General features: G+C 48.9%; 1 protein-coding gene across 1 annotated transcript in view; it reads left to right on the top strand.

The window, feature by feature from the left end:
* Positions 1–27,399, top strand: part of GALNT18 (polypeptide N-acetylgalactosaminyltransferase 18) — a 343,154-nt gene that overhangs the window by 292,342 nt on the left and 23,413 nt on the right. Inside the window, exons 8-9 of the mRNA XM_046017675.1 lie at positions 2,655–2,792; positions 8,019–8,114. Coding sequence (XP_045873631.1) covers positions 2,655–2,792; positions 8,019–8,114 — 234 coding nt within the window. The remainder of the gene's footprint in view (positions 1–2,654; positions 2,793–8,018; positions 8,115–27,399) is intronic.

Genomic DNA, 27,399 nt, shown 5'->3' on the forward strand with positions numbered 1-27,399 from the left:
AGCTTTTTGTGTGGCTGAGTGTTTTCTTTTCCGAGGGCTGCCATAACCCATTGCCACACATCGAGTGGCTCTCAACAACAGAATTTGATTCTCTCACAGTTCTGGAGCCCAGAAGCCCAACATCAAGGTGCTAGTGACACTGTGCTCCCTCAGAAGGCTCTAGAGGAGGACCTTTCTTGCCTCTTCCAGCTTTTGGTGGCTCCTGGCATTCCTTGGCTTGTAAATGCATCACTCCAATCTTGGCCCCTGTCCCTATGTCTCTGTGTGTTCAAATCTCTCCCTCCTCTCTCATGAATATACCAGTCATTGCATTCAGAGCTCACCCCAAACCCAACTGATTTCATCCACAGATCTGAATTCCGCCTGCAATGATCCTATTTCCAAATAAGATCACATTTACAGGTTCTGGGTAGACACGAATTTTGCAGGAGACACTCACTATTCAACCCACTGAGTATTTGGCAAAGGGGGAAGAGATGTTTTGTGTTTTGTTTTTTTCTTAAATAATAAGGGCCAATGTGACCCTCTCTGAGAATGTTTGCTTATTTCTCAATTTCTAACCCCAATCTGAAAAGAGTTTGATGCAATTTATAATAAATACACGGTACAGACGCTGAACCATTGAAACAGCAAAGGCAAAAGGCAACTAATAAATAGGAAGAGAAAAGGGCCATGATAACCAGAAATATAAGTTGAGCAAATCTCTGATCCTAGAGTCTCCTAGAAGTTAAAGTGGAAATGGACCCCTGATGGATAGTTCTCCCACCTTCCATGAGGTCATAGGGAGAGAGAGAAACTGTCCCTTGATCCTGAGCATAGAAAGAAATTTTTCCCATGGGAACCCAGAATTTAAGAAAACATGGAGTCCTTCCAGGGGCATGTTCTTCTAGCTTCTAGTGGCTTCCCATAAAAACTGAGACACAGTGTTAGTTTGTTTTCATGTAAAGGCAATTATACTGTGAAGAAGGAAGGCCTGGGTCCTGGCAAATAGGTTTGTGATATAAGGATAAGGTGCAGAGAAGTTCAAAGAGCTAAAACTTAACAGATCCCTTGGGTAAGGGGTGGAGGGAGTGAGTAGGTCACATTTATTGCCAGTTGCTACATTCAAGACTCAAACATTCTCAACCTGGTCTCATCCATAGCTCAGCTCAGCAGTAGGTCAGGGCATGGAGATCAGTCAAACATGTTTCCTGAATCCAACAGAGAAAGGCCAAATAGCAGTTGCTGGGAGGGCTCTGGGCAGGAGCGGAGGAGTAGGCAAGTCATAGATGAGGTCGTCAAGATGTCCTCAGAAGGAAGGTCCTCACTGACGTTTTACCTTTGCAGTATGAAACCTGAACCCTTGGGCCGTAGCAGGTTTAAATTTTTACGTTTTTATATTGCCTAAATTCTGGTGGGCAAAAATAAATGCATTTCTTCTGTATCTACACTTGGTTGTTCCTTGAGCCCCCCTGATCTAATATCAAATACTTTGTTCCAGTCAAGGGCAGATACGCACAACAGCCATCTTTGTGATCTTTCTCAGACGCTTCAAATGTCCATTTCATTATCTTCCCAAGCCCAGGAACTTGACCCAGAGTTGACCCTAGAACCCCGGGGGTTCCCATAGCCAACACACGAGCTGTGGCATCAGTGAGAGAGAGCTGTATCTCCCTTTGCTTCCCTCCCTCCATGCTGGGCTAGTGTCTTGTGAAATACCACTGGACCTGGCTGGTCCCTGGCTCCGTGGTGTCATCCTCTAAGAAGTGACTGAGTCCCCATCAGACTCCCAGCTGCAGAGACTCCTCGCCGTCCTCTGCTCTGGCTTCAGCCCCTCTTTGCCTGGTCCCGTGCCCGGTGCAGGGCTGGTGTGCAGGGACTCTGTGTTCTCCCCTCGGCTTTGGGACCACAAGAAATGTGGGGACTTTTCCCTCTCTCTGACTCAAGGACACCTCTATGTCTCTATTACTACTCCTTGCCTGGTGTATGGTGATGGCTTAGGGCCCACCTTGCTAATATCCCCAGGAAGTGACAAACCCAAGTACTCTCTACACTAAGAGCTTGGGTCTTAGGAGGCAGAAGGGCAGGCTCTGGGGTTCAAGTCTCAGCTCTGCCTTTTATCAGCTGTAGGACTTCAGGCAAGAGGTCGCAGAACCTCTCTGCAAATGGGGCACTGTGCATCAATGTAAACCCGGGTGCAGGTCTCACAGAGGATGGAACCTCGCACTTCGCAAGTGTTCGATAAGCCTTTGCTGTTACAACGATTAGGAATAGAATTTGAATTAGTATGATTCCATCTTCAACTCTCCTCCTGCTCTCTCCCCCCACTCACAGCTCAGAACCTCTTGTTTCATATCATGAGATAGAAAAAATCTCCAGCTGTCTTCTTTAGTATCTTTCACCTACACCTGGACCCCAGCTTTTTCTTTTCTTTCCTTTTTTTTTTTTTCATTTATTTTCAATGGCCTTGGATGATAGTCCCCATCTGTGCAGCCCTCATGTTTCAGTGCCCACGTGGGGACAGTCATGGTGTTACATACAATGCAGGGAAATGAATGAGCTAAGTCCCTGCGTCCTTCCTTCACTAGTCAGTGTCCAGGAGCCTGGACGGGGAGATCTGGGGAGAAGCGGTGTCCTGCTGGTAGCTGGAGCTCTGCATTTGCTTGCTCTTGCAGGACTCTGGGATCGACATCGGGGACATCACAGCGAGGAAGGCTCTGAGGAAGCAGCTACAGTGCAAGACCTTCCGGTGGTACCTTGTCAGTGTGTACCCAGAGATGAGGATGTACTCGGACATCATCGCCTATGGGGTGGTAAGGAAGGGTCCCCTGGGGCTTCATGCAGGCATAGAAAGCAAGGCCAGGCAGAGGTGTGGGGTCAGAGGAAAGGAAAGAAGGAGCCTTCAGCCTCCCATGTGTAGACCAGTGGACTAGAGGCAGCCTCCTATGTGGGACCCCTGGTAGACCAGGGGACTAGAGGCAACCTCCCATCTAGGGACCTCTGGTAGACCAGCAGATGAGAGGCATCCTATGTGGGACATCTGGTAGACCAGTGAATGAGAGACAGCCTTTGGTGTTATAACTCGAATCTCTGTTCCCTTGTTCTAAATCTCTCCTTTATAGTCTTAAGCAATTTAGCTCTAGCCTCAAACCTTCATGTTCTACTTAATAAAACAAATACCTGCAGTTAGGGTAGACTTGCAAGATAACATAACGAACACCCACTGTCCCCCAGCATGGATGCCTGAGGTTCTAGCAACCAGCCTGCATGCCTCCCCATCTAAGGGCTTATGCTTTCTACTCACACACACGGCTTCCAGGAAAGGAGTTCTGGAATAAACCTTCCGGGGTTGGTTCACTGTATTTTGAGGGATGTTTTAGGACCACCTCTGTGTTGATTGGCACAGAGCAGTCACCTGAATGGAAGGCACAGGGTTTGGATCCAGACAGACCTGGTTCTAAACTTGACCAAGCCACTTCTCAGTCAAGTGTCTTAACATCTGTGGGTCTTGGTTTCTTCCTCTGTTAAATGAGGCAAAATAATACTGTGCTCCTAGAGTAGAAAAAAATCTAAGATACACAAATATATTATATATCCTGGCAATTTGTATGTTCTGTCTAAGGTTAAAATGCTTTGAATATGGTAATCTCTACTATTGTCCCAATGTTCCCAGGATCATTCAACTCTTGGAGTATTTTCAATGACATCTGATTGGTTTTTTGATACCTCACCTGGTTTTTGCTTCCTGAACACATAGAGCTTTTCTGCTGACAGTTATAAGCCCTCAAAACTACATACTGACACCATGGAACAGATGAGCAAACAGAAAGGCGAAGTGATCTTCCCATGTTCACGAAGGTCATCAGCAGAGAAACTGAGCCTAAGACATCAGCTTCTAATATCACTCTGCTTCCTCCCTTTGGAGAGTATCCCCTCAGACCTTTTTAATATCCTAGCATGAAACTCAAATGAAGAACTGTGGCCTCTTCCCTGGATAAGCTGTGATCAGAACCAAGTTCAAGGCCTGCCTCTGCAGGAATATAATGGGCAGAGCCTCTGCCTGGGAGGGGAAGAATGTTAGCTACGGACTGGCCTCCACATTCTTTGCGGGCCTCTGAACTCTGACATCCTAGGGTTCTACGTGGAACAGAGCCCGGATCCCAGGAATCCCCCAACCCCCTCAGACCTCAGCTGTCTAGCAGGCCAACTTGTAGGAAGGAGTCATATTCTCCCACAAGAATTTCCATGGCACAGTTGACACGTCCTGAGGAAATTCCTCAGTGGCCCCTTCCCTCTCTACTTCTCAGGCTGGGGTAATCTGGATACTGGAAAACTTCTCAGCCCATGCCACCAACTATTACTTAAAGAGGGGAGGGGTGTGTATGTGTGTGTGTGTGTGTGTGTGTGTGTGTGTGTGTGTGGATTCTAGTTCTGGGTCTTGGCCAAAGCATTCTCATCTTCCAAGCAGAAGGGTCTCATCTTAATGACATGTACAACAGGCTTACCATGGAACCCTCTTACCACCACACCCAGAAACCTTTAGCTGATCAAATAGTAAGTGGCATATACAGGGCTGTGGTATGGATCTGACTGAGTCCATAATTTGAGCTGCTTTTACTCGGAGTGGCTGAAAAGCCACTCTCTCAAAATCGCCAAGGGCTGAGCAGCGCTAGCTATCCCTGGGGCTGGTGGAGGTCTCTGACAATCACCTATCCCCCGCACTCCGTGTTCATCTGCCAGCCGCTGCTCAGGGCCCAGCCAGCCTCCCCTCCCTTCTGGCTCCTTCACGGGCCGGACTCTGACAGAGCAGAGCCACGCTCGCTTGTCAAGGATCATAATGAACTCCTAATGGGGGCACTAGTGTGAAGATGGGCAAAACAGGATACAGCCGCAAGAGCAAGGATTTGCTGAGGCTGAATCATTCTTCCTAGTGATTTTATTCTGAAATGCAGAGACCAGAAGTCTTCTCAGGGGTAGTTTCTTTTTACCCTTTCCTTTCCATCTTAGGCCAAACTACATTGCTCAGGTCAAATAACCTCCTGGGACTCTCAGTGGGGCCAGGGTCAAGTCTAGAGCCCTGGCCGCTTATCTGCTAACAGGTTCCATTAATGACTCCTGTGGGCAGAAGGGCCTGTGGGCCCCGTTGTGTGGGCATGGGGTTTCCCCTGGATCACTGAGCCCCACGTCCAAGAGGCAGAGTCCTTGAATCAATCCCAGCTCTAGTGCTGACAGCAGAGATGAAGCAGCATCTAGAAACAGACACGCCCGGCTTCTGGAATGTTAGCTTTGCCACTCTGTGTGTAATGTCAACCATTTACAAAACCTTCAAAGCCGTAATCATACCATCTCAGCGGGCATTTTCACAGTCTCAGGATTGTCACCATTTGCACGATGGAAAGTACTTGCTGCTTATCCGCTTCCTAATGTCATTCGTTTGGGAATGCCATTCATTTGTTCGTTGCCTTCATTCATTCATTCCATGTGTGTATTTACTGTCTACCGTGGGCCAGGACTGGCCCGTGTCTGAGACAATGAGAAAGACTCAGACCCAGCCTGGTCAGACGGGGGAGACAGGCACTCGAAGAAGGGACAAGAACCGAACACGCTAAATGCAGCAGTAAGAGAAATGGAGGCGCTGGTAAACAACGGGGCCACAGCCTGACACCCAGGCTTGGGTCAGGAGAGACTTCGGAGTGACAGAGAAGCTGAGAACCAAAGGAGGAGGCGCATTTAGCCAGACAAAGAGAAGACATAAGGAGAGGAGACATGGGGAAGGGTCCATGCCACGGGCGTGGCATCACAGACAAGGAGGTCAGGCAGACCTCCTAGCTACGCCACAGTTCCTCATCCTTCAAAGAGAGAAAGTCACCGACCTGGCCAGCTTCCTCTGAGGGAGAGGTGGGGGGACACGCGGCAAGCACTTTGCACGGTGGCTGGCACATAGATGCAGCCATAACGGCCAGTTGCCCTGAGTGGCTGTCAACAAGGTCATAGCAGTCAGAGGAGTAGCGAACAATTACTGTGCGTTTGCCATTTGTCAGGCCCGGTGCTCCCTACTTATGGATATGCTTGCGTTTACTCCTCCTCTAACAATCCTGTGAGGCAGGCCCTGGTATTATCCCTACTTTAGAGAGAAGAAAACAGACAAGAAGGAGTTGTGTTCTTCATCCAAGACCACACAGCTGGAGCCAGGATTCCATCCCAGCCTGTCTGTCCCGACAGCATCAAAGACTACCTGCTTCACGGGGGAGGGATGACACAGAGCCGGGGGCACTTTATCGAAAGGCACTGCCTACCTCCTCATCCAGAGGATGGCTTTGAGAACCTAGCAGAAAGCCAAGGCTGACATCAGGGCTTTCTGGATCTTTCTCCCTGCGACTGCCGTTAGCAGGTCTCACTAATGGATTATAGCTCTCAGCTTCAGATGCGACACCTGCCTCTCTGCGGGCTACAGGAGAAGTCCAGAGTGCGTTGATATGGGCTCCTTCACAAAGGCAAGCCACGTAGCTGTTTTACAAAAGAGGATTTGCTGCATGGATGTTTCTGGGGCCTCTGCCTCAGGAGCTGGCTCATGTTTATAATTCTTCAGAACTTCCAAACCGCAAGTCTGGGATTGAAGTGCCTTCACCCGGTAGAGGTGAGCAAGCTCAAGAAAAGAATTTGACTCTATTCCTTTCCCTATCAAGAACAGGGTATGCCGGGAGCACACATGGGTCTCTGGTCATGCCGTTTTGCACCCCCTCACTGGGTTCCCTGCACTCCTGCCACAAGTCGTCAAGGCCATGAAGCTCAGCCGCTGTCAGTCTCTGGCCTCCTCGAATAGATGACCCACCTGTGGTCCTTTGCCCTGGTCTTCCTTGAATTCCAGTATCTGAGTCCTGTTCTAAACAGAGCACTTTGAAGCTAACAAGAGCTATATAAGCTAGCTCAAGTTAAGGTGGAGAACACCACCACCTTGCATATGTGCACAGGAACCGACGTAGAGCTGGGCATGGGCACTCATGCTGGGAAGCCACCAACGCCATAGCAGGGCACAGTGTCTCTCATTCCGTCTCATGCTGCGTCTCTTCCTTGGCCACAACTGGGTTTCTCTGCTTACACCTGGCCCAGCAGATCCCCCAGACCCAATCTAAATGGCCTCGTGATTCTAGCGGCCGCCACCCACGGACCACTGACCCTCTCACTGAGAGTTCTAGCAAGGAATAAGAGGATGATGAGATAGTTCCATTCCAGAAAGAGAAGGATGGAAGAGAGTGAGAAAAAGAGAGAGAATTATTAACTCATTCCAAACTGTCTATTGGTGCCCACCATGGTCTGCTCAGCTGTGGCTGGTGGACAGGGCCATGGGGACTGTAAGCTGTCCTTTCCAGGGTCTAGGAGTGGGCTTCTGCCAGAAAGGGACATAGAATACTAGTTTTCTTACCCGACATGGTGAGGCATTGGTTCTGGTGTTTGTTATGTGCCAGCAGGTGAGGGTAAGAGATACCTCTCTCTTCTCCTACTCCCTTGGCCCCCTTCTCTCTCATTCACCTGCCGGAACTCCCGCTCTAGAGCATCCTTGTCATCTGGGCACCAGTGGGGCCAGGCCAGCCGCTGCTGGATCTGCAAGGGGGCAGAGAGGACCTGGTCCCAGAGGACATCTCAGACCTGAAAGCAGCAAACATGTTGCCCACTTCCCCCAACCTTCCAGAGCAAAGACTTCTTTCTGGGGACTATTGGAAGCCCTGGTGTCACCCCTGTGGAAATGGAGGGGGTGCACCCCAGCATCATCTTCTGTGTGTGTATCTTTTATTCTTACCTACACTGTCTCCACTTACCATTTAACAACACGAGAACAGTTCTTCACAGGAAGCTGGGTTTCCCTCAGCACCTTTATTCCAGGCAAAAGCTGGTGCTTGTTGCTTTCCACAGTATTCAAGGGGCCTCAGGTTGATTATGGAAACGGAGCCTGTCTCTGGAATGCTGGCTTCTTCTGATTTAATGCATTTGTTTCTCTGCTCCTTTCTCTTTGGTGTGGCTGCCCCTCCTCTGGCGTTCAGCTGCAGAACTCTCTGAAGACCGACTTGTGTCTTGATCAGGGTCCAGACACAGAGAACGTTCCCATCGTGTACATCTGCCACGGGATGACACCACAGGTGAGTTCCCTGAGAGAGCCCCCTGCTGGGGGGTTCTCATATCTGTCCGGTTTGGGGAAGGATGGTTAAACTCCTGTCGTGGCTGCTCTAGGCCTGGGGACCTCCATATGCTCATGGGGAGAAGGAGAGAGTCCTACCTGCCTTGCCTGGAAGGGGTCTGGGATAGCAGATGCTGCTGTGCCGGGATCCTCGGGGATGGGGAGCAAGCAAGGTGATCAATTCCTAAAGAGGAACACCTGCCTTCTTTGGGGAGACTATGGGTAAATCGCAATCCTGTTTGGGAACCCAAGGGTCCCCCAAGCTCTCTGATCTCAGAATGCCTTCAGAATGCCATTTGTGGCCTTTGGGGCTCTGCCCTTTAGTAGATCACAGCTGCTGCCAAAATTTATAGCCATGAGAGCTTTTCTAGCCCGGGTGACCTTCTCCTGGTGGAGGATGTAGGGAAGCTATGAGGAAAATAAGTTATCCTAGGAAAAATTAGCCAGTCACAGCCTAGGCTGCAGATATCCAAAGAGGATGCTGAAACACAGACAAGAGAAATGGCCTCTTCAACAAAGTGCAATGGACAACCATTGCCCATGAACACCATAGACTGACCTGTTCTGATTGGACAACATTTTCAGAGTTTACTTATCTTACCTCCAGCAGTGCAAATGATGTTTTTACAAAGATAGTCTAGAAGATATGCATATTTGTGCAATTATACTACATGTTTAAAAGAGTCATCACTTGTCTCAACACACAACTGAAGGCAGTCATGATGTGTGTGTCACCGGCATCCTGTGCTGGGACTCCCCAGCGATTGTTTGCTGTGATCTCCACCAGCTCCTCGTTTCTGCGGGCCCAGCTGCTGTGGCTTTACCGAGTGGAGGGTCACAGGTCAGCAGATCACACTATCCCCACCCCACACAGTACCACATCTCATTCTCCATCCTTACAATGCTGTGATATTTCTCATGGATGACTAGTTTTATGTGAATTCGTTACTGACGTCTAACATAAGTATAGACAGTAGACAAATGGTAGGTGTACAGATTCGTGAGCTTTCAAAGCAAACACGCCCACATAACCAGCACCCAGATCAAGGAAAAGAGCATTATTGCCTGATTGTGAATTTTATACAAATAGGATTGTAGGGTGTATGCTTTCTCACATTGGCTTCTTTCTTTCACTGCTATATTTGTAAAGTGCCTCCGTTCTGCTTTTGTGATTATTACTGTGTAATATTCCATTTTATGAATGTACCATATTGACAGTATATTTACAGCTGTGGGACACCTGAGAGTATTAAGAATACTACTGCTATGACCATCCTTGTTCCTGTCTTTTGGTGCATGTGTGCACCCATTTCTTGTGGATTTATACCTAGGGGTCAAATCTCTAGTTGTAAGGTTGCTCTATGTTTGCTTCGAGCACGTAATGCCTGTAGTAGTCTCCTGCGGCTGCCATAATATAACGCCTCAGGAATGTATTTGCTCCCCATTCTGGTGCCTGGAAAGTTCAAGATCAAAGTGCTGGCTGATCTGGTTTCTGGTGAGGGCTCTTTCTGAGGGCTTGCAGATAGTTACCTTCTCTGTGTGTTTTCCCACAGCAGGGAGAGAGAGAATGAGTGAGCTCTCTGGTGTCTCTTCTTGAAGGGACACTAATCCCATTGGATCAGGGCTCTACCCTTAGGATCTCATTTAACCTTAACTTGAAGAGCTGAAGAGGCCTCAGCCCGTCCATACTGTAAAAAATGAGAAAGCTTGTTCTGAAGAGAAAACGGAGTGGAGCTGAACAACTATTTGACGAAGAGACCATGGTGGGACTCATGGACTCAGTCAGCCATCTCAGCAGCAGAAGCCGTAAATCAATTTGGGCTTGTAACAGCAGAGACTGGCAGCCTGAAGGAAAGAGAGAGCAGGACAGAATGAAGGCAGGCTGGTGGACTTCTTGGCTTTCACAAGGCAGGAACGTAGAGCTGTTTAGCTATGAACATGCCCTCTTCCTCAAGAAAGGGGAAGAATGATGCTGAGGGCCATTCGGAGACCATCAGTGCCGCCAATGCCCCGTTAGCCCCAGGGCGAGGCTGTCTCATGCAAGAGTGGGCCTGCCTCTCTTGTTTCAGTGGGCCAGGATGACCCTGCCCAGCGCCTTAGGAGTGGGACCAAAGCAGGGAGCAGCTTGGGCAGGGCTACCCCAGAGGGCCAAGGGCACAGGCAACTCCACAGAGCCATGGGGGTGATGCTGCCACCCCAGTGGGGCTGGAGGACAGAACATCAGGACAAAGAAGGTTATTCTCAAGCCTTGAGATCTAATGGAATTAGCCTTGCTGGGTTTTGGACTAGTCTGGGACCCATCACCCCTTTCCTTCCAGATTCCCCCTTCTGGAAAGTGCCTGTCTAGCCTGTTTCTGTCCCGCCATCACATGTGGGAAGCACATACTTTCTCTGATTTCACAGACTCTCGGATGGAGAGAAATTTTGCCTCAGGATAAATCACACCTTGAACCTCACACACATCTGACTTGGAGGATACTTAGATGATATTTGAACTTTAGACTTGAGTGTGGACGCTGGAATGACTTAAGACTTTGTGGGCTGTTGGGATGAAACGAATATGTTTTGCATGGGAGAGGGAAATGAACTTGGGGGTCCACGGGCAGAATGCTATGGACTGAATTGTATCGCCCCAAAATTCATATGTTGAAGCACTAATCTGGACTTCATTTGGAGTGAGGAAGCAATTAAGATCAAATAAGGTTATAAAGGTAGAGCCGTGATCTGATGGAATTAGTGTTCTTATAAGAAGAGACACAGAGAGCTCAGTGTCTCGTCCTCCCCTCTCCTCCCCGCCATGTGACGAAACAGCAAGAAGAGGCTGTTAGGAGCTAAGAAAAGAACTCTCACTAGAAACTGAATGTACCAGCACCTAGATATTGGACTTCCCAGCTTCCAAATCTGTGTGAAAATGACATTCTGTTGTTTAAGCCACCCAGCCGGTGACATTTTGTTGTGACAGCCCCGGTCAACCAACATACAGTGAAACAGTCTCCCAAATTAATTACATCCATTTTTACTCCCACCAACCATATCTTTAGAGTTCTCGCCGTTCCACATCCTTGTCGACATTTAGTATTCTCTGCAAATCTGTATCATTTCTAAATCATTGACATAGGGGTGTGTCAGTACCATGCTGTGGTTTTAGTCAGCGTTTCCCTGAGTACTAATGCAGTGGGGCACCTGAGTTTTCAGTTCAGAAAATCCCCTCGTTGTTCTTGAGTATGGGCCAAGGTGGCTGGGGCCCAGGCCGTTTGGTCTTTTTGTAAATTCCCTGCCTGCCTGTTAATACTTGCAGCCCAGGAGACCATGAATGAATTTGCCTTAACAAATCCATATGGAAATCTATGGGGCTATTGCTTATCTGGACCACTGGACAAACGTTGAGTGTTTCTTCTGTGTGAAGGTGGATGTCAGCTTGGGCAAATCCTGCCAGTCTCCCAGCTGCTGCTGATTCATATGGGGCCGTTGGTGCTGTGGTTAAGAGCCTGGATTCTGGAATCAGATTGTCTGCGTCCAAATATCAGCTTTGACACGCTCTAGTTGTCAAGTTTTTAAAAGGTCAATTTTTAAGTGTGGACCTATTTTATTTTCTGTAAAATACAGAATAATGATGGTATAGGGCATAAAGGTTATTGTAGGGATTTGATACATGTCCAATGTCTAAAATAGTGCCTGGCATATAGTAAGTGCTCAGTGAGTGTTAGCTAATAATACAGCTATAGTGCTATATTATTATTATTGTGTATTGAGCCTTGCTCACTATATATGCCCTCAAGATTCTAGCTCCAGCCCACAGTGGACTGACTTTCCCTGACCTCATGCGCCATGTGCCATGGATTCCTGCCCTGGTCAAAGCCTACCCATAGACTAATGGAGTATCCCTGAGTTTCTGTGGCAGCAAAAATGCAAAGGAGTGGGGGACACAGGTGGAAGGGGGGTTCAAGAAGCCTGAGTTCTAGGCTTGGTCTTGCCACACAGTTGCAGTGTTACCTTAGCCCTCCCTGGGCCATTATTTTGTTTTACTCTTTCATTGAGATACGATTTTACACTAAAGGGCACACATCTGAAGTGTACAATTCAATGAATTCCCACGTTTGTAGACCACTATGTAGGCACCATCCAGATCGAGCCCATCATCCCCCTGGGCTTCCTCATTCCTCCTCTCGGTCAACACCTCTACCCAAAGGTAATGACGATTCTGGTCCCTGGCACCACTGATTCGTCTCACCTGGGCCTGTCTTCTTCTCTACAAGTGAGGAAGCCCAGCTGGCCACCTTTGGACCCAGGTATGCTAGCCCCACCTGCCTTACCAATTCTTCCTTGCCGAAATTCAGCTGGCCTGAGAAGCTGTGAGTCTGTGCTGTGTTGCCAGGAAGGCTGGAAGCTCCCTTCCCTTGGTGCTTTATGAATCAGCTTCCTGATGTAGATCTGCAGCAAGTCTTAAAGAGGTGGGTCCCCTACCCCATTTCTCAAAGCCACAGTCGTCATGTGACTGGGCTGTGCAGGGAACATGGAGGCCCAGTTACACTCTCCCACCAGGCCCGCAGCTGAGGTGCACAGCTGTTAGTGCCCAGAGGCAAGGAGGTTGGAGGCCCACCTCAGATCAAACACATTTCTCAGAACCGGGCAGCGTAGGGACCCGGCTGTGGCAGGATTTGTTGAGTCTTGTCTGCCCAGTGAGCCTGAGAGGATGGGGTCCTCCTGGCGATGGGCTGTGTGTCTTTGGTGGAATTCATCCATCCATCAGAGATAGACAGGTGTGGGGGTAAGCGGTGGGTGATGAGGCAGAGCTTGTGACTGGAAAGCCTTCCCACAGTATCTCCTGGCCCCTAAGAACTCCCCTGGCTCACGGAGGGGATGAGAAAAGGAGGAGCTCAGGGACCTCACCTGAGTTTTGAGACATACCTCATGAGGGGATTATGGACAAATACAGGCCCTAAGGATTCTCTGAATCTCCTAGACTTGGTCCACATCAGACCCTCAATATGTATTTCCAGGGATATTTTCCCTGACTGGCAGCTCTCAGCAAAATCTCTCTTGTTACTATGGCCACAGAGGCCAAGGAGAGACCAGGGAAGTTCACATGTGCACAGATGGGACTGCCATGTACAGTTGTGCAGGTGGTGCACTGCACAACTCTAGGGGACGGATGTGCCACCTCCCATTGTCGTCTGGGAGTAAAGGTCAGCCCCAGGTGACAGTCCTTCTGACCTCTGCTCTGAAACCTCACACATTCCTCCCCAAGCCTCACATATGATAGGAAACTTGAAAATGTTGAAAGGCAGACTACCTGGGTTCAAATCCCAGCCAGACCGCTTCTTAATCACGTTCCTTGAATACGTGTCAAAATTTCCTTGTGCCTCAATGTCCTCACCTATATTATAGTAGTACCTACCTTACGAGGTTGTTATAAGAATTTTAAAAATCGATGCACATAAAGCATTGAGACAACAAGCCTGGGACACGGTCACTGCTTCCTAGATATTGGCTATTATTCTACCAGATTGGTACAGACTCAAGACCATGTCCTTGAGAATGGGAATTGTTTAGCCTGGAAAGGATCAGATTTAAGAGGGATGTGGAAACTTCCAAAATTATAAAGACACAGATTTTGGGCTGAGTATACAGAAACCCTTCCCAGTCCTTGGCTCAGAGATACTGTGACCTCTCCTTCATCAGAGGCATCCAAGTCAAGTTTGGTGAGCTCCAGGAGCATTATGTAAAGTTCCTATATCATGTAGAAGCTTAAGAAATCCCTAAGGACTCCCCCACCCTGGAATTCTATGACTTTTTAATCCGTTACATTTTTCTTCTTAAATCAGTGAGAGTCCACCATGTACCAGAGAGTGTTCTTGGCCCTGGGAAACAGTCATGAACCAGACAAAACTCCCTACCTACATTAAGTTCCCATTCTAATGCTGGAGGCAAACTCCTCTATTTTCTCATCCTCAAGTCTTCACCACAGCTGGGACTTGAACGCTTCTCTCGCCTAAGAATTTCATGAATGGTCAGACTGAGCTGCATGCCTCGGATATCAGCCAATCAGGTCCAAGAATGGTGAAGGAGGAGAAAGGTCAATGACGAAGGCAGGACAGCAGGCTGACCCAATTTATCCTGCTGACCTTGAGAATCACTTCCCTTCCCCGTTTCCTTTCAAATTTCTAAGTTTATCCACTTGGGGTTTGAAGGCCAGAAAGAATCTGTATCAAGCAGGTAATAAACAATCATCAAAAGCCATCACCATTAACCAAACAAGTTATTTTCTCAATTCAAAAAAGTAAAACATGATTCTTAAACAAGTTGAAATGAACATGGGACAAAAACTTACTTGATTCGTTCATAGGGGAATGAGTAAGAAGTTTAAGCAGGCACTGAGAGCATTTGAGGAGATCAAGATATGCAGGCATTTTCTAAAAACAATGTCAGAATAAGATTGCTAGATTAGATACCAAAGTGGCTAATGCCCTAGAGGGAAATAAAACCATAGCCTTTGGTGTGATCTTTACTACCCAGGCAGAAATCTGGAGGTTAGCTCTAGTGTCTGGGTATTAATGGAAAGGTAAATAGCAGAAAAAAAAGAAAAAGTAAATAGCAAAGTCAAATACAAACACCTTGTCTTGGAAAATTGCATACTCTTGGGTGGGCTTGTTAGACAGTGGCCCAGGATGATAGTGAAAAGGCTAGATGACTTCCTCTCCCAATTTGCCTTATTTCCAGGTGTAAGATGTTTCTCTTCCTCTGTTCACAAAGTTGGCTAAAGGTGGAGGAACTCTCCAGGCCATGAGTGAGGCAGATCCTCATGCAGATTCACAGTCTGACCATGCGGACTTGCCCCAGTACTGCTTCCTGAGGCAGCCACCGCAGAAGACCGCAAACTGGGTGTCTCAAGCAGCAGAAATATTACACTGTCTCACAGATCTGGAAGCTAGATGCCCACAACCAAGGTGTCGGGAGGGCTCTGCCCCCTGTTTCAGGCCTCTCTGCTAGCTTCTGGGAGTTGTTGGCCACCAGAAGGGTAGCTGTGATGGCAAAACTCTCCCTTCTTGTGGTGTTCTCCTTGTGTGCACTCCTCTGTTCCTGGTTATAAGGAAGCCAGCCATGACCAATTAGGGCCACCCCCTCCCAGTGTGATCTCACCCTCACTTAACAAGTTCCACCTGTGGTGACTCTATTTCCAAAGAAGGTCACATTCTGAGGTACTGGGGGAGGAGGGTTAGGACTTCAAGGTACGGATTTCTGAAGGACATGTCTCTACCCCACAGCACCCAGAAGGGAAGAGTGTGACTGGAAATCTGACTTTCACACCTCAGATGAAAAGTGCCTCACATCCCTTCCTCTCACGTTTGATTCTCCAGAGCCAATCACATGGCTCCACCAGCTCACCGCCAAGGATATAGGAAGTCAGGGTTTTCTGCATGCCCAGGAAACCCGTGTCTGCCACAGAAAGTTAGATATTTGCTAAGTCCGTTCCATCTCCCAACAACTAAGAAGACAAGAAAATGGCATCTGGGGGTGGGAGCTGGCTGGCCTGAGCCCAGGCGTGCTGCCAGTCACTGGCAAAGAGGGGGCTAGGAAGGGTGCCTGTATTTTGGCTTCTGGTTTCTCCTCCAGTTCCATTCATTTTTTCTTCACGCATCTCACAGGTTGTCTTTCAGAAGGCCCCATGATTTGAAAAGTTTCATTTCCCTCAAGAAATAAACGTGGTCTAGTGATAGGAATGGTATCCTAGGGCAACTCATAGTGGGGCCCAGTGGGGCCTAATGGGGCTGGAAAGAGGGGCTGGGTTCACAACCGTGTCTAAACCCTTGGAGAGATTCTGCTTACACGTTGTTTAAAAAGTTGAAGATTCTGCTTACAGGTTGTTTAAAAAGTTGACTCCGATACAGTTGTGATATTCTCAGCTGGCAGTGAAGGCCCTGGGTAGGAGAAAGCATCTAAAAGTAACTAATCAAATTAGTGAGGTGAAGCTGCTGGGAAGCACGCTAATTGGTTAATGAGTAAACGTAACCATTTTATTTAAATTAGCAGCAAATTTCAAGCTAGCCTCAAAATAACTGAGAATATTAGCCCTTGTTAGTGTAACAGCCTGGAAAATCTCTTCTGCTGGGAAAAATACAACAAGGGGGTCTCCCCACAGACTATTTATTTAATCAATCACTCCTTCACTCACTCACTCATTCATTCATTTGCTCATTCAAGAAACACGCAATGAGTATTACTTTATTCCAAGCATTGGGAGACGAAAAGGCAGCTTGGCCCAGGCCCGGGACCTGGAGGAGTCCCAGTCTGGAGAGGGAGCCAGGCACTTAGATCATGACAGTTCATATGATACAACCTACTGCACAAGCCACCCCCTTGGGAGCCCAGCAGGATGGACAGTACAAGCAGGGTCTGGGGGCTTCTCCCATGCTCCCTGCCTACATCTTCTAGACTACAGAAGGCACAGGGAGAAACAGTACATTTCCTATGGGAAGGTAAATTCATGGCTGTAGAAGAAAGAAGATGCAAGGATCTTTAATTCCCTCCGAAGTTTTGGAAATACTTAAGCCACCATGATGTGCTTCAGGAAGTGTGTTTGGACTCAAAGTATGAGGATTAGAGTTGAGTTTAAAAAAATGTTCTATTTTTATGCAGAGACAAATGCCATGGTAGATCGAGTAGTAGGTGTAATAAAAGCAAGAAAAATAAAGAATTATGGGGGGACTTTGGTGCCTTTGCTTTAGGAATGATTTGGAATTTTCTTCATGTTTTCAAGTCCTCACTCGGCTGTACCAACATACACAGGTGCCATCCCGACCCAGGGCTGTAACAGAGCCCTGTCTCCTCCCCCGGGGCCTGCAGTGCTTCTGGTGGTCATGCATGGGGCATCGGAGGCCTCTCGTGGATTGTGCACGAACCCCCCAGATCTTTCGAAGAACATCTCAGAGACCATTAAGAAAGTTTTACTCAGTGGGCCAAGAATTTGGATCACCAGCCACTTCTCTGTGACCTGTGGGAGGTTTCTCCACCTCTCCTGAATTTCATTTATAAATACATCAGAATGCCTGGCACTGAGTGGCTGTAAGGTTTGGAAAAACTTCCTTGAGTTTACTTCTTGGCTCTGATGTGATGGGCCCCGCATGCCTCGTGTGTGGTCGTAGTGCCCAGCGCCAGTTGGCAAGCATCGGTACAGTGCCCTCGTGGGGCTATAGTTTGATGAGAGCCTCAACCTGTTTTGAAACCTCAGCTGATACTTTCAGTTCTGCATGAAATGGAAAACTGGAAGTATTTGGGGCCTGAGCCACAGAGGGTTATCTGCCTGTCTTTTTCACTGGGCTCAGAGCTGTGGCATCTCACAGCTTAGTTACTCATTCCCTTGGGAGGCAGAATAAGTATGAATCTGGCTGAATTAGCACCAGGGCTCTAATGGCCCATATGGGACCACTCCTAACCCTGTGCCCAGAATGGGATGGCAGGTGTTATGATGTCACGCCGAGGGCAGCCTCTCCAAGTATGAAAAAGTGTGACTCTCAAGGCTAGGATGAGGAGTGCTGACCATCTGCAGCCTTCTCCCCCAGGACTCCCAGGTCTGGAGTGGTTCCCTTCATCCTTGGGGTCCTGGAAGCATCCATGGAAACCAGGTGCCTAAGGTTTCCTGCATCCCGGGCTCAGGAGCTCACTGCTCTCTGGGTCTGCTCATCAGTGAGGAGTAAAGGCATTGCTCTCAACCGAACCTGCTATCTCATTTCTTCCAGACAGCCCGACTAACTAGCCCAAGCTAGTTCCTATCCTGAGCCCTGGGGCCGCTACTTGCCTGAGAATTCTGACTCTCCACTTTCAAGCTATGTAAGGGACACCTGGAACAAGATACTTAACTTCTCTTTACCTCAAATATCTGTAACTTCAAACCTAGTTCTTGGTTTTAAATGCTACTTAACTATAGGCTATCATGTTATTATATTAATAGACATTATATTTATATAATATATATTGTGTGTATCTATACATAAGACACGTTATTTATATTTATATATAGGTATGTATGTATAATTACTATGTTAGCTTCCTAGATCCCTTCCAGGTGTCAGTCCGTTTCATCTTAAAGCCTTGTTGCCACCTTATTCCTTTTTTTTTTTTTTTTAAATTTTTTTTTTCTTTTTTACAGATAGAGAGAGAGAGAGAGAGAGATTACAAGTAGGCAGAGCAGCAGCCAGAGAGGGGAGGAAGCAGGCTCCCTGCCAAGCAGAGAGCCCGATACGGGGCTCGATCCCAGAGACCCTGAGATCATGACCTGAGCTGAAGGCAGAGGCTTAACCCACTGAGCCACCCAGGCGCCCCGCCACCTTATTCCTGAAGATGTTGGCTCAAAGACCTGAAGGTGTACCCAGTCCCCCGCCCCCACTGGGCAGCAGGTGCAGGCCCGTAGTGCACAGAACACAATGGTGGATGTAATTATGTCCACCCAAGAGTACCCTTTCCCAGGGTGGATGAAGGGGTTCACAGCTGGGAAGAGCGGGCTTATCCCCCGATGCTTTCTCTGCTCTAGATGCTTCCCCAGGGCACAGCCCAGGTGACCCATCACAGAACTCCTTCTCCATCACAGACAGCCCCTGGACCCACCCATGGCTAGCAGCCTGGAACTTGTCCCTGCCCCGGGTGGGGGAGCACCCTGTCAGTTCCATACCCTTCCTTTGGAGAGCGCACCTTTCCATTTCCCTTGCGGTGGCCACACATCAGCTCCGTGGGGGAGCCGGGGGGGGGTGCAGGCACACAAGGTGGCACTGATGGCAATGATGGGGACGTTACCCGTGGATGTTGGTGTCACAGTGGGGAGCTACTCTCTCACCGCCCCGCTGTGAACTCTGCCTGCTCCTGGAGATACAGCGCTAAAAAAAAACAAGGAGCTGGTTGATTTGCTGTTCATTACACATGATACGTTCTCCGCTTCATGTCCAAACTCTGCAGTTAGAGTGGTAAACAGCGAGTTTTGCATGACTTTTATGAAGCTCCCAAGGGCTGGGAGAAGCAGTTAGCAGCACTGCAGTGGGCCAACTGTGGGGTAAATGGCCGGGGCTCACCACCCAAGGAGAAGCTGTCCCTCCCGGCCTTTGCCTTTGGGTCACTGAACCGGCATCAGAGCAGCTGAATTTACAGCCCGCCTGGACCGGGCTCTGTGCCGACAGATCACTTCGCCACTCCGGGCGTCAGCTTCCTGATCGCTGAAATGGGACGGAGGCTGCGGTTTCAATGAAGCAACACACCCAAAGGCGCCCGGCACCGAGCCTGGCACGGGATCCGGCTCAGTAACGTGGGGGGCAGCCTCTCAACAATTCTGCGAGCTCGCTAGTCTGCCTAGAGACAGTAACCCTGACAACCGCTTACGTTTCTTGCTCAGTGCTTCTCGGCATCTTTGTAAATGCTCTGTGCGCATGATTCCCCGAAGGCTCTCAGCGGGGCTGGGAAGTGGGTTCTGCTCTTACCCCATTTGTACGGGGGAGGGGACTGGGCCTCGCAGAGTTATGTAACTTGTTCAGGGTCACAGAATTACCAGCGGGTGGCCCCTGGTGGCCCAGCTGGCGAGGCCCATGCTCAGAGCCATGACTTAGGAGTGCCTCCCTGGTTTCATCAGATCTGAGGCCTCTGCTCTCAGGAAGTTCTCTGGGCACAGGACAAGCCAGCACCATGGGGCACGATGAAGGCCCACACGTCAGAGGTGTCGAGAGTGCGCTTACTGGAGGAAGAAAGCCTGCAGTGACCACGTAGGGAAGAGGGGGTCTAGCCTACCACCGGACACGCTCTTCGCCTTAGGATCTTAAGGAAAACTGAGTCTGATTTGCAGTTTCCTCCCTGAAGGGACTATGGCAGGTTCCTGAGTCTAGGCTGAAGGGAATTTGAAAATATTACCCAGCCAGGACTGCCATCCCCACCCACCTGGGGCTCTGACCCAGCACACAGGTGGCTCAGCACTCTGGATGCATGAGGACTCCTTCCCTGTGCCTCTGGCCTTTGGGGTTCCCCTCCCCCTCCAAGGACCTGGGGCAACCATCTCCCCATTGGAAGACATCGAGTCTCAACATTCCAGGAGCAAAGCATCAGATCTAAAACCCCCATTTCTCCCGACTTCCTACCCTTCAGGTCTTAGCCAAAGTCCACTTCCAAGGGGCAGCCTTTTCAGCCCACCCTGTCCCAGGTGCTCTCACGAGTTATTCTCCTATCTCTGCACCCATCTGACTGCTTCACCCCTCTTGCAGTATATGGATAAATGTGATCATAAGCACGGTGGGCGGTTAATCGTGACTTTGTCTACTTAAGTAAATTTACGATCTACCACTAGATCTTGGGTTTCTGGAGGGCAGGCACTTGCTTGTCCTCCAGTGTATCCCTTGAGCCTAGCACACTGCCTGGCACAGGGCAGGAATCTGTTCATAAAGTTGGTGGATGTTTGAGTAACTGCAGCTAGTCTTCCCGACAAAGACCTCCTAGCTGCCTGCCCAGCCACATGAGCTTTGCTATTCAGCAGCTTTCACCCAAAGCCTGACTCTTCTGTAAAATGAGGTTAAAAACATCCATCTGATAGAGGTTTTGTGAGGATTAAGTGGAGAAATACACAGGGTGCTCAGCACGGAGCCTGGTACCCTGCAAATCCTCAATCAATATTTGCAACTGTTGTTATTTTTATTAGTAATGTAAGTTATTATTAGTGAAGATAAGATCTGGCAGGATCCGTATCTCTTCTTTTAGACACCGTATATTTTCGAGGAGACCTGGGGATGGGAGCTAGAGAGGTATACCCTCCCCCACGGGGATGGAAGTCAGATCCTGTCTATTTTTCTTGACGTTACAGGGCAGGTTGGACAGGAGTGGGGAAGAAGAGCCCTTCCATCGAGGTGTCTCCTACCCCCACGCTTGCTGGCACACAGAAACAGCCTGCCTTTCCATGTGACTCAACCCTCAGGCAAGAGAGGGCTCTCTGATTAACAGGGCTGTGTAGACTCTTCCATCTGCCCCGGATCCTTCTGCAACTCACCCTTCCACTTGAGAGGGTCCCACAGAACTACCCACAGGAGTCCCTGGGATGGAAGCCGTGAGCCAGGCGCAGAGTGTAAGTGACAAGGCTTCCATCTCCGGAGACGCACTGCCCTTGGACCGCCTAGGCACAGTGTCCACCCCGACCCTGCAAAGGCTCTTCTTCCTACAGTCTGAGCAGGAAGTGGGGAGCTCTCCCCAGAGCTCCTGTATGTGCTCCGCTGCCCTTTGCACAAAGGCAGGCCCTCAAGCAGCCAGCGGCATCCTTGGTGGCTCCTTGCTCCTGTTTCTGGGTGGGACAGTCCTTCACTGTGTAGGCCTGTCCTCCTCAGCTAACCTCACGATGGTTAGCATCCCTGGACTCTGACTAGCAGTAGGGGCAGCGTGGACAGACCCACCCCCGCTCATTTCCAAAGGAGCCCTGGAGGAGGTCCGTACCACCCGTGGCTGAGAACATGATAAAGAAGGAGCCTAGGACACGGGCTCTCAGATTTGGGAATGGCTAGTGGTCTTGACATCGGAAGGGTGTTTCTACCAGGACAGCTTAAGGATAGGCTGGTCTAGTTCAGGAAATTTCCTAAAGAGATGTGTTCAGAATGTATTATGGGCACAAAGCGGTTCTCGTATTTGATTTTTCCAACTAACTTCATTGTCACCACACTATCTTTGTCCCAGCTGCTTTTTCTGAAATCTGCTCATTGCTGAGCCTTAATGCTGCCGACACAGGGCTTTCGTGGAGTCCTTGAGGTTAGCACTGTGTTAATATACTGGGAACTTCAGCAGAGCCAGGCCCTCTAAATCAATCACTAGAACAGCTTTATTTTTTTTTCTTCTTGCTCAAAATACACTATTAAATGCAGGAACACGTGTGGGAGTGGAGGTTGACTTGGGTGAAGGACACGCTTAAAAGGAAAATTTCATAACATTTTTTCTGCAGAAAAAGAGCCTTGCTGGTCTTAATTCTTGTAGAACTGAGCCACAGAACACATTTATGTCTCTGCGGCTTCCTTGGCTCCTCGGAATAGCCCGATCTGCTTGGAAGTCACTCAGTCATATTTGCCTGGGGCATTATAGGGACGTAACAGCTATAGATTACATAAAGAAATGACTGAATTCACAGAAAATTAAGCCTGTTTTAAGTGATGATCACAAAACGGACTGAGTCGGTATTCACCTTCTCAGTTGCTCTGGGGGCTAGGGTGGCAAAGTCTGAGTTGGCAGCTGCCCCTGAGAAATGAGGACAGTCGATCCCATTGGTGTGTTTCCGGAGCACGTGGAGGTCATGGAACATCTGGGCAGACATGGTCGGTAGGGCACCTCCATCCAGAGAGGCGAGTGTGGACAGGGAGCTCGCAAGCGTAGACTCCTCTCCCCCAGAGTTTGCTAGGAAGGAAGGGCTGGAAAGAAAAAGGAGCCAACCGGCTACTAGGAGGGGTGTGGAGTTGAGAGAAGGTGTGTATTCTGCTTTGCTTTTTGAGGGAAGCGATAAGGGAGTGCGTCTGAGGCTGAGGGAAGGAAGTCTGTAGAGAAAGAGGTCAGATATGTTGGGGGAGAAGGAAGCAACATTCTGGGGGTGGGGAAATAGCAAGGTCAGGAGAGGCTGGGGTCCAAGGCCAGTGGGGCTGGCCCTGGACTTCAGGGGAGGAGCTTCTTCCTCTGAGGCCCGAGGGCAGGGTGGAGGCTGGTCCCAGGGGAGCAAGTGTGCAGGCTGAGCGGCAAGTCCAGCATGGGGGCTCTGCTTCTTTTCCAGAGCAGCCAAGGTATGGACATTCTGCACAGGGGGGTGGCTCGGAGACTAAGCAGGTACCCCTAGAAGGCTTAGTGGGGAGGGCAGGGTGGCAGGGCCTGGTTGCAGCTGAAGACCACGATTCTGTGAGGGTCTAATTTGCCCAGTTCCAGGATTTTTCATAGGTGGTGCCCAGCATCCAGGGAGAGAGTGGAGAGAAGGCAAACAGGCTGCAGAGGTAGGCTTGCGGGGTGTCAAAGGCAGCAGGAATAAGGAGTTAAAGACCGAGGGGTGCCTAGGCGGCTCAGTCGTTAAGGGTCTGCCTTCGGCTCAGGTCTTAATCCCAGGGTCCTGGGATAGAGCCCCGCATCGGGCTCCCTGCTCAGTGGGAAGCCTGCTTCTCCCTCTCCCACTCTCCCTCCTAGTGTTCCCTCTCTCACTCTCTCTGTCAAATAAATAAATATAATTTAAAAAAAAAAAAAAAAAAGGAATCAAAGACCAGAATGTGCAAGCAAGGGGGTGGTTGAAGGAATTTGGGTGCAGCCTTCCTAGGAACGTGGGGAGGCTGGGAAGGCAATAAAGGTAGGTGAGGAAATAAAAAAAAAAGGTTTTATTCGGAAGATCTCGGACTGATGAGCAAGGCATTCAGGAAGTGAGAGAGTAAGAAATCATGATGAATAGGAGTTTGGGGGACAGTAGGACAGTGGAGGAAAAGGTTTAGGTGTACAGCAGTTCTGGGCACTAAGGGCTCCAGGATCCAGATATGGTGGCTGAAGTGCAGCACAGGAGGCCGGCCCCAGAACTGAGGCCCTGGGGCGGTGCGGCCACTCATGGCCTGATGAGATGCGTGTTGGGAGGGGGGTGCACAGCAGACTGCCTAAGAAGCACTTGGGTGAGATGGCTGATGCCTAAGGAGATGTTCTTGTCCTCGATGGAGGGCTGAGGCGTGGAAGGGGTGCTGCTGTGGGGGGAGGGGAATATTGGCTCTGTCTCGCATCCCTCATAGGATAATGAGCAGATTCAAAGCCCACAAGAGTGACAATGTCCTCCAGGAAGAGCCATGTGCGGTGAGGACAGGAGAAGTTGCTTTCAGCTGGAAAGGACAGTCCTTGAAAGATATTGGGACTTTGGGAGGCATTTGGGGAAGTCTTGAGGGGTTGGGGAGCTACAAAAGAAGATCGGCCAGGAAAGAAGCACAGAGCGTATCAGGGGTCAGGAAAGGACGAGAAAGTCCCATAAAGACAATGAAAGTTAGACTTGATATACCACGTAGGCCCACGGAACTGGGAGACTGGGAAGAAAGAGATGGTGAAATCAGGCTGGGGAATCCCATCTCCTTGTACTCAGCCACTGCAGTCACCCTGGGCCCCATAAAGTACCATTCCCATGTTCTCAAGGCAACTCAACTCCATCCCCATCACATTGGTCCAGGATCAGCAGGGTTTCATGGAGTTTCCCTTCTGCCACTGGAAGGGATCAGAGTCCCAGATGCCAAGAAGAAGAAGAGCTGGGTCATGGTGACCTAGAGAGGTCAGGGAAGGCTTCCTGGAGGAGGAGCTGCACCTGGAACTTAGAGAAAGGGTGGCATAAGCTAAAGCAGAGCAGGAAGACCACTTCAGGAATGGGGGCCGCAGGTGGGAAGGGGTAGAATCGAACCTTCCCTTCCTTCTTTAGTAAGGAGCAGGGTATTGTAGTGCCTGGGAGCTGGGTTTTAGATTCAGGTGACCTGAGTTCAGGTCCCAGCTTTGCCCCTTGCTATGCACGCCTTTACCTCTATCTAATGCACTTTTCTCACCTAAAAATGGGAACAATAATACTCCACTTATCTAAGGTTATTTTGAGGATGAAACAAGTGTATTTGTAAAGCATTTAACATCCCTGACATACAGTTGGAGCTCATTAAATATCATTAGTATAATTATTTTTATTTTCTGCAATTGATAGGGGGAAAAGGAGCAGCACTTTGCCAAGGACCTACGTTTTGTGCCTTATACTTCACAAACACACCTCTGAAATGAGCTACCTGAATCATTTTTACTAGATAGAAAACTACCCCCCAAATTTTGTGGCTTATGATCCATCCATGTTAGCTTATCTCAAGACTCTGAGGGCCAACAGTTTGAGCTGGGCAGGGCTGAGCTGGCCCTGTCTTCTGCTAGCTTCAGTGGGGCTCAATCAGGCATCCATGGCCAACTGCTGGTCAGCTGAGTCAGGTTCTGGAGGTTGGCTGATTGTCAGCTGGGAAGAGGGAGCTTCTGGGATGTGTGTTTCATCATCCAGTGGACTGATCTAGGCTTCTTCACATGAGGACCATGACAGGGGTTTCTAAGAGCAGCAAAAAAGTATCTGCTTGCATCATGTTTGCTCTGAAAACATTGTCCTTGCCCAAAGTCAGTCACAAGGCCATGGCCAAGCCCAGCCTCGAAGGGCAGAGGCAGAGTTGGCATGCAAGGATAGGAAAAATCTGTGGCCAATTTTATAACTTTTTATCACTCTGGCCTATGGTATCTACTTTGTATTATTTCATTCACTCACTTATGCATTTGTCCATTTGTTCATCCAAAAGTATTTACTGAGCACCTGTCTTGTGTGCAAGAAAAGGAATCCCCAAAAGAAGGGCTTCGGTCTCCTAATACTCTCTCTGCCATAGTGCCGTCCACCTGGCGTTGCTCTCTGGGGTCTGTAACATGCAGTAGAGACATGAGCTGGACCTTTTTTCCCCAGTAAAGCAGGTTTTACCCTTCTCAGGGAAGAAGAAGGTAGAGATGGAGATGGTGTTGGAGCAGGCACAATCAAGATTTTTATTTGCAAATTGCAATCAGGCACCAATATCTCATCCACATGAGGTCAATTTCTCTGAGCTAACTTCTCCCTACTGGATCTTAACTTACAGGTTTTATTACCATGCTCTTTCCCCCATCTTCCTGATCATTGAGATTGCTGGAGAGTCCAGATCACCACTGACCTCAAATGTTAAAATCTCTGTCAAATACACACACACATGCACTCTCTCTCTCACACACTCCCCCTTTCTCTGGGAACTTTCTAAACTCTTCTTAACTCAGTGCAGGATAACAGTTGTGAGCCATCAAACGATTAAGCCCCCCCTCCCACATTGTTCATGGGGCCAGAATAAGAGTGAGGGCCAGATAAGAGTTAGGCCTGGCACAGACTGTAGCCTGGGAAAACTACAGAGAGTCTTGTCCTCGAGAGATAATCCCATTCCATCTGAACTATTAATCCACAAGGCCAGATAGAAGGTGTTGTCCAAGGTTCTGGTCCAAAACAGAAGAGAGAGCTTAGAGGAGTCTTAGAGTAATGGACATGAAACAGGCACTAGGGAGGAAACCTGGATGGATTTCTAACCTGGAATTCAAGGTCCCTGGAATAGTTTATTGAGACATTCATTTAATCAGCTAATGTGTTTTGAGTACATGTGGCATGTCAAGCAGTGATCTGAACAATAGAGGTACAATAGTGAGCAAGACAAGCGTGGTTCCTGCCATCGGGAAACCTGACAGATGGGAGAGACCCTTGTTACAGACACAATGCTAATGGCTACCACTCACCAGCCCTCGGGCTATACAATTCCCCAACAACTCTGTGCAATAGGTACTGCTCTGACCACCTGCTTTGACAGATGAGGGAATTGAAAGAACGAGTGGCCAAGGGCATCATCCGTAGTCACACAGCTAATGAACAAGAGAGGGTGGGGGAGGGAATCAAATTAGGCAGTTCAGGTCCAGAATTAACCTTTCTAGAGTCAACGACTTCCCCTCCCCACACTGAATCAAGTTTTCGTGGTACCTGTTTTCCAACTCCTTTGTTGTTTTCTTTAAGAGCGTGCATCCCATTCTGTGATTCTATTTTTGTGTGATTACTTGGTGAGGGAGCAGAGCAAAATGGTTGTGTCAGTCAGTTCAGGCTTCGTTATGCTCCAGTAAGATGACCTCGAAATCCAAGTGGCTTACAATAACAAACATTTCTCAGTCGTGTTACTTGTCCAAGTCTTTGCTGACCTTATCTCTCTTTTGCAGTGCCTTGTCAAAAGCAGCCAATAGGAACGAAGCTGTGCTCTTCATCTAAAGCACGGTCTACCAAGGGACTGCAGGCAACAGTTATGCCGAATGTCTCACCAGTGCATAAAAGAGGTCACCATCTTTCCAGGCTCTGGGGACCATTACTCCCTGCCCACTCTCTGGCCCCAGAGTCAACATCCCATATTTTAGAATTTAGACAGCACCCCTCATCCAGTATTGATTTATCATTTGTCTTAGGCTGACGGTTCCCAAATCATCGTGACGTACAAGAAATGGTTATTTCTTGCTCATGCTCTGTGGTCATCAGCTTCAGCTTTAGCTCTGTGTCCGCTCCCCTTTTCCAGTGACCAAAGAAGCAGCTCCTATCTGTGACGCTGCCCATCTGGTGGCAGAGAGTAAAAAGCAACGTGGTAGATCACATGATGGCTCTTTAAGCTTTTGACCGGGAGGGAAGGGCACACGTCTCTCCTGTT

This window comes from Meles meles, chromosome 8 (assembly GCF_922984935.1).
Source record: "Meles meles chromosome 8, mMelMel3.1 paternal haplotype, whole genome shotgun sequence".
Taxonomy (NCBI): domain Eukaryota; kingdom Metazoa; phylum Chordata; class Mammalia; order Carnivora; family Mustelidae; genus Meles; species Meles meles.